At 35.2% G+C, this 7,909-nt stretch overlaps 1 protein-coding gene across 1 annotated transcript; it reads right to left on the reverse strand.

Moving 5' to 3' along the window:
* Positions 1 to 4,110: 4,110 nt before the first annotated feature.
* LOC118575102 (zinc finger protein 431-like) lies at positions 4,111 to 7,128 on the reverse strand. The gene is made up of 3 exons (XM_036175781.1): positions 7,057 to 7,128; positions 6,791 to 6,851; positions 4,111 to 5,635 (listed from the first exon to the last, which is right to left on the reverse strand). Exons 1-3 carry the CDS (start codon positions 7,088 to 7,090, stop codon positions 4,111 to 4,113), a joined length of 1,620 nt encoding a protein of 539 aa, XP_036031674.1. The 5' UTR covers positions 7,091 to 7,128.
* Between the last annotated feature and the right edge of the window lie 781 nt (positions 7,129 to 7,909).

Here is a 7,909-nt window from a genome sequence, read left to right on the forward strand (position 1 = left end):
TTAGCACTCAGTTGACCTCCTCTTCTACCACTCCCAGTTTGGGTTGTAAAAGAAAGCCTGATGGACACTGCCTCAGAAAATTTTTACTTGCTTTTATGATCCTGTAAGAATTCAAGCCTGATGACCTTGCTCTGGTAGAGGATCACTATTTCTTGCATTTATAACTGAACACCTCAGAGACTTGAGAGGATGAGGTATAAGGAGAACTTGAGGATTGAAAACTGAGAGGGAATAGGAGGATCTCAACCAGAGAGAACATGCGGACAAGATGGAGGATGAAGAAGAGCCAGATAGGCAAAGTACTGGCTGGTTAATGATGAAATCAAAAGGACCTAGATGAGGCCAAATTAAGATGAGAGAATTAAGGTAGAACTTAGCACAGTAGATAAATATAGAGAGAAATCAGGAAAGAATGGAGCTAGGCATGAGAATAGAACTGAAGCTGTGCAGACAGGATTTTATCCAAAGGAATATGATAGATGGACAAAGAGCATGGTGTACTTAGATTCATTTCTGAAAATAGTTCTCACCATTCATACTTTCTCTTCTGAGCCCCTGGGAGGTATATTATTAAGGTTGGTCCTTTTCATAATATACAAGAATGTATATGTGGCTATGAGAAGACATCTTTTGGTGTCTATTATCTTCTTATCCTATGTAACCTCTAGAAATGAAAGCAGGGGAATCATACAGCTGCAAGTGACCTCAATGATACTAATTTGAGTTTAAAAATTATTTATGTATGTTCTAGTGTGGAAGTATGCATATGACACAACATAAGTGTAGATATAATAGAAAAATTTGTAGGAGTGATATGGGGTTCATAGAGGTTGAACTCAGATCATGAGGCTTAGCAGCAACCAACTTCTTTCATGGAAACTATTCTCTAGCATTTCTTTGTAGTTCTGAGAAAGTGTTATGAACTAGTATTTAGTCCTCATAATAAACTAACACATTCCATACACAAAAAGGAAAAATAAAACAAAAGAGATAACAGTATATCATTCTCATTTGGAAATAGGATTTATTATTCAATTTCTCCTGTTTTTCATTATGCTTCAATGAAAATATTTCTGTAATCCAAAAAGAATACAATATTTTACTGATATAATGTTTCAACTAATCTTATTTGAGCATCGGTGTGACAGCTCTGTTGGAAATGTCTTGTGCAAGGCAGTAATCTCATCTTGATCGCCATATAAACTTGAACAAAAGTAGACCCCACAAAGTTGTCTTCTTTTCTCCACACATCTGTCATGGCCTAAAAAATCCCATAGTATCATTACAAAAACATACAACAGATTTAAAAAAAGAAAATCTCATTACCATTACTTTACCTAGCATCTCTTGATTATTTCCTTAGAAGGCAATACTTCAATATATTCTGCAAAATGGATAACTGATGAGCACATGAAGATCTATGGAACTCCAAATGATATACATATCCATAGTACATCAAGTTACATTGTGAAATATACAGTTGATTGCTGATTATCCAACTTTATTACATCACTTCTACATAGATGAAAAGGTTACTTTGGATACACATGAGACACTCAACATTTTTTATATTTTCACCTATTTTTAATCATTTTAACATTAATGTTCTTAATATGTGTTGACAAAACTGCAAACATTGGAAGTACATTATCTACCCTTAGACTTGTACTCTCGAGATTCACACAGGATCATGAGTTCAATTTTAACTACACTCATCTAAGTGGGGCTGGATAACAAAAAACATTTCAAGGGAATTTGTGAAAAAATAGGAAAAAATAAAACCGGGAATAGAAACCCTTCACCCTTTCACAGAAATACTTGCTTGAAAATATGATCACATACTGCCTAATATTTAAATAAAAATGAATCACTTAGATGATGGCCATCCCATTTTATGCACTGTAGCAGAAAAAGGCCTCTCACTAACTGAAAGCACAATAGAAGATGAACAAAAAGCCACAGGAGGAATATAAGGACCACAAAATAAACTTCAATAAATGAATTAGCTACACACAGAGTACAATATAATACCTACCTCAAATGTTGCAAAGTAGAAGCCCCAATGTCTTTAGTGAACTTTGTTAATAATTTACTTACATCAAAGTTATGATGAAAACTTTTTCTTTTTCTTGAACCTGAAGACAATTATGATGTCTAAAGTTTATACCAAATTATTTATATAAACAGGGGTTTTCTTTTGTATGAGTTCCTCCCTGTTTTCTGATATCAAGATGATAAATAAAAAAACGCTTTAGTGTAGTTGGAGAGCTTCTCTCCAGGTTCCACCAAGCTCCCGCGGTCCCACAACCCACATATAAAATAATCATACAGACATTTATATTATTTAAACTGCTTGGCCATTAGCTCAGGTCTACCATTGTCTAGCTCTTACTCTTAAATCAACCCATTTCTGTTAGTCTATATTTTGCCACGTGGCTTGTGGCTTACCGTTGTCTTTACATGTTGCTTCTCACTGCAGTGGCTGGCAGTGTCTCCTCCCAGCCTTTCTGTTCCCAGCCTTCTCCTCTTCCTTGTCCCTCCTACCCTATCCTTCATGTCTGGCTACTGGCCAATCAGCACTTTATTTATACCGAGTGATATCCACAGCACTTTAGAATATTCACAGGGCTAGAAACATGGCCAAGCCCTTAATACAATTCCATTCCCAGGACCAAGGTCAGGTTTTTAAAAACTTGCAGTAATTCCTGCTACAAAAAGCTCCAAGGGTCTAATCTTACTGAAAACCACAATGTGCATGTACCTACCCACACAAAGACACTGACAGTGAATAACTGAAGTTACAACAAATATTTAAACTAATATTCACTCATGAATGTCTATCTCTTGTAATTACTGTTTCAGAGGTATTGAGGCATCTGAAGGCTTACAGAGATTTTCTCCATCATGAATAGGTTCATGTAACAGGAAGCAAGAATGTAGTCCTAAAGTCAGAGAAATCAATCATTCTTTGACTGTGGTACCATATGGGAAGATTTAAGAAATGCTGTCATGCTCAAAGAAATATGTCACTGGGGGTTGTCATGAGAGTTTATATTGCTTACCATTGCCCATTTACACTTTATGCTGCAGATTAAGGATGTGAATTCTTAGCTTTCTACTTTAGCTGCTATGTCTGACACTTGTTTTTATGCCACTTTCATAGTGATCCTGGATTGCTCTGGAACCATGAGCCAAATTAAATGAAACACTTTCATAAGTTCACATTGACATGATATTATACCACAGCAACAGAAAAGGCACGATTAAACCTGGATTCATTATCTCATGTAATTGATGAGAAGTGTGAAATCTAAAATAGTTACTATATCATTTAAAATCATAGGCTTTTTTACCATGTGAGTTTGCAGATGTAAACCAAATACAGTGACGCTATAATGCTTGAACATATTGATGACACCTGTGAGATTTTTTTCTCAAGAATAATCTTGTGTAATTGAATGTAAGTGTGTTGGCTAAAGACCTTACCAAATCCTTTATTATCAGATTTTCTTTGGTATGAAGTTTTTTAGATCCTCAAAGTCTAATGTTATATTCACACACTTTAACAAACCAATTACATACTAATAATATTACTCTCATAGGGTTCTACTCCAGCATGTTTTTTTTATGTATTTTAAGATGACTGTGCTGTGAACAGGCTTTATCACACTGATTACATTCATATGGTTTCTCTCCAGTATGTGTTCTTTTATGCATTTGATGAATACCAATGAGAGGAAAAGCTTTACCACATTGATTACATTCATAGGACTTCTCCCTAGTATGTGTTCTTTCATGTCTTTGAAGGTCACTATAATGGGCAAAGGCTTTACTACACTGATTACATTCATAGGGATTCTCTCCAGTATGTATTCTTTCATGTCTTTGAAGATCACTATTATGGGCAAAGGCTTTACCACATTGATTACACTCATAGAGCTTCTCTCCAGTATGCATTCTTCCATTAATTTGAAGATGACTCTGAAGGACAAAGGCTTTACCACACTGATTGCATTAATAGGTTTTCTCTCCAGTATGTGATCTTTCATGTCTTTGAAGATGACTGTATTGCACAAAGGCTTTACCACACTGATTACATTCATAGGGTTTCTATCCAGTATGTGATATTTTATGCAATTGAAGATCACTAAGATGAGGAAAGCCTTTACCACATTGATCACATTCATAGCGTTTCTCTCCATTATGAGTTCTTTCATGTCTTTGAAGATCACTATTATGGGCAAAGGCTTTACCACATTGATTACATTCAAAGGGATTCTCTCCACTATGTATTCTTTCATGTCTTTTAAGATGACTATTATGGAGAAAGGCTTTACCACAGTGATTACATTCATAGGGTTTCACTCCAGTATGTATTCTTTCATGCATTTGAAGATGACTATATTGCACAAAGACTTTACTGCATTGATTACAATCATAAGGTCTCTCTCCAGTATGTATTCTTTTATGCAATTTAAGATCACTAACACGAGGAAAGACTTTACCACACTGATTACATTCATATGGTTTCTCACCAGTATGTCCTTTTTTATGCAATTGAAGAGAATTGTGATAAGCAAAGGTTTTACCACATTGATTACATTCATAGGGCTTCTCTCCAGTATGTGTTCTTTCATGTCGTTGAAGATGACTGTGTTGTGCAAAGGCTTTACCACACTGATTACATTCATAGGGTTTCTCTCCAGTATGTGTTCTTTCATGTATTTGAAGTTGACTATATCGTGCAAAGGCTTTACCACATTGATCACATTCATAGGGTTTCTCTCCAGTATGGGTCCTTTTATGCAATTTAAGATCACTAACACGAGGAAAGACTTTACCACACTGATTACATTCATATGGTTTCTCACCAGTATGTCCTTTTTTATGCAATTGAAGAGAATTGTGATAAGCAAAGGTTTTACCACATTGATTACATTCATAGGGCTTCTCTCCAGTATGTGTTCTTTCATGTATTTGAAGAGTAATGTGTTGTGTAAAGGCTTTACCACACTGATTACATTCATAGGGTTTCTCTCCAGTATGTGTTCTTTCATGCGTTCGAAGATGACTGTGTTGTGCAAAGGCTTTACCACACTGATTACATTCATAGGGTTTCTCTCCAGTATGTGTTCTTTCATGCATTCGAAGATGACTGGGTTTTGCAAAGGCTTTACCACAGTGATTACATTCATAGGGTTTCTCTCCAGTATGTATTCCTTCATGCATTTGAAGATGACTGTATTTCAAAAAGGCTTTACCACAGTGATTACATTCATAGGGTTTCTCTCCAGTATGGGTTATTTCATGCATTCGAAGATGACTGTGTTGTGCAAAGGCTTTACCACACTGATTACATTCATAGGGTTTCTCTCCAGTATGCGTTCTTTCATGCATTTGAAGATGACTAGGACAGGAAAAGGCTTTACCACATTGCTTACATTCATATGGTTTCCCTCTAGTAAGTGTTCCTTGATGTATTTGGAGACTACTATGACATGCAAATTCATCACTATATTGTAGTTTTCTTTCAGTATGAATTCTTTCATGCCTTTGAAAATGGCTCTGATATGCAAATGCATTAACACATAGAGTACATTCAGAAGATTGGTCTCCTGTATAACTTCTTTCATGCCTGCAAGGATAATTTGCAAATGTGAGAGCTTTAACACAATCATTGCATTGTTAAACATTTACTTCTGTATGAAATAATTTTACAATTTGGTGTAAATGTAAAAAGGAGTCAAATCTTGATGTTTTATAACTTTGCATACACTCATGTTGTTCACCCCAAAAATTAAGGATTATTTTGCTTTTTTTGAAGATGACTGTGATGATATGAGCCATGATTACATGGCTCACATTTATGGCTTTTTTTTTTCTCTATGAGGCTTTTAAAATATTTAAAGAGAACTGGAAGAACTCAGAATTTTCCCTCTTAATTTCATTGATAGATTGTCCTATACTGTGAATTCTACTATGTCTGCAAAGTAAATAGGGACAAACAGAAGTATTTACGCATTTCTAGTGCTCATAGGGCTTTTCTTCAATGTGTTTTTTGACATATTCCCAATGATGTTGGAAAACTAATTACTTATAAATTTGAATCACATTCAAGAAGTCTACTCAACATGGGGCTACCACATATCTTCTAATTGGTCTGAGATGGAGAGGGATACATTTTTTTTCCATATCCCTATGTTCATATGGCTTCCATCCATAGTGACATATGATATATGTAGTAAAGGAAGAATAAAAAATAAAAGGTTTCTACATTGCCTCCACACAGCTTAACATTTTGTTTCTCACAGATATTTGGTATAGTGTTTAAGGTTTCTCCACAACAACCTCCCTTTAACTCTTGATTCTAACTACCCATCTCACTAAACTTAGCAGAAACAGAACAACTATATGAGTTACACTAGCTTTTCTATGGACTCTTTGCTTATTAGAAGGTTTGGGATATACAGTTATCACATAAGCATTGTGCATAAATTTTGTAATGATTGTTATGAAACTAGATGGATTGTCAGTTTTACAGCATCTGATGGAGCTATGATTCAAATGCTGATATCTCTTAAGGGATTGATTCCTTGTCATCCAACTTAAAAGACTGACTTTCAAACACAATTCACTTGCCTGCCTTTGAGGTATATGGGTTGTGAGTATTTAATGATCATGAATTTATTTTAAGCTGTGATCATTTAAACTCCTGTATTTCTTTAAAACTTCCAGATACATTAAAATACATCCAGAGGCACATTTGTATCAGCTTACACATGAAAATTACCTTCCATGTCTTTGAGAATTTTGACAATGCTCTTCAACTTTATGATCTTCCCAATTGTAGCCTAAAATATAGTATGAGAAAATGTATGAAATCTTACTGGAAACTGTGCAAAATTTCAGTTACTATCCTCAGTGATCCTGAGAACCTTGCCTAATTTATTCACCCCATTCTTTCTCTTTCTCAATCAGATTTACAGAAGAGCATCAATAGCCAAGAAATAGTTGTCCCCTTATTTTAAAATGTGAAGGAAAATTTTGCAGTGTTACCTATAGCACTGAGGTTCATATAGGTCTCTAGCATCACACTGTTGTAGAGATTCTTCTGTGAAGGATCCAGCAATGCCCACTCCTCCTGAGTGAAGTCGACATGCACATCATTATATGTCACTCCATCCTAAAATATGACATACATAAGTCTAAAACAAAAAGCATGATACTCACAACATTGTAAATGTGTGCTTCTTTGACAATAGTCATATAAATCTGGTGCTTCCTACATTTATTCTATAACCCAGAGATTACAATATAATCATCAAGTTACTTTAGAAGGAAACTGAAATAGGAGGTTTACCTCTATTATTTCTGAATGATTTTAATGGGCTAACACCTTGCAAGAGAAATGCCTATTAGTAAACATAGAGACAAGCAAACATATCAATAGTACTGAGGACACATCAGAGACATTGTATGAACAATTACTAACTACAAAAAAAGATGAGTAAGCTGGGACTATTGGCTCATGCATTTAAACCCAGCACTCAGAAGTCAGAGGCAGGAATATATGCTTCAGAGTTGAAAGCTAGCCTAGTCTATGCATTCAGTTCAGTACAGTAAGAAGTGAATATTAAGGAATTGCCTGCACTGTAAACATCAATCAAACAAACAAAAAAGATAGGATGAACTCAAGTGTTAAGTTCAGTTCGGTATTCATCTTCCAGAAACCTGAATTGCTCCAGTCTCAATTCTACTGTAATATCGTACAAAAGAGAACTGTTCATTTAAACAGTTGCACATGGACAGATGACAACACTAGCAATATCAATGTTGAGCATAAATAATCAACACAGGGCAGGAGAGATGGCAGATAAGTTAAGAGCTCTTGCTGGCCTTGTATGTAGAT

The sequence above is a fragment of the Onychomys torridus genome, unplaced genomic scaffold (genome assembly GCF_903995425.1).
Source record: "Onychomys torridus unplaced genomic scaffold, mOncTor1.1, whole genome shotgun sequence".
NCBI lineage: Eukaryota > Metazoa > Chordata > Mammalia > Rodentia > Cricetidae > Onychomys > Onychomys torridus.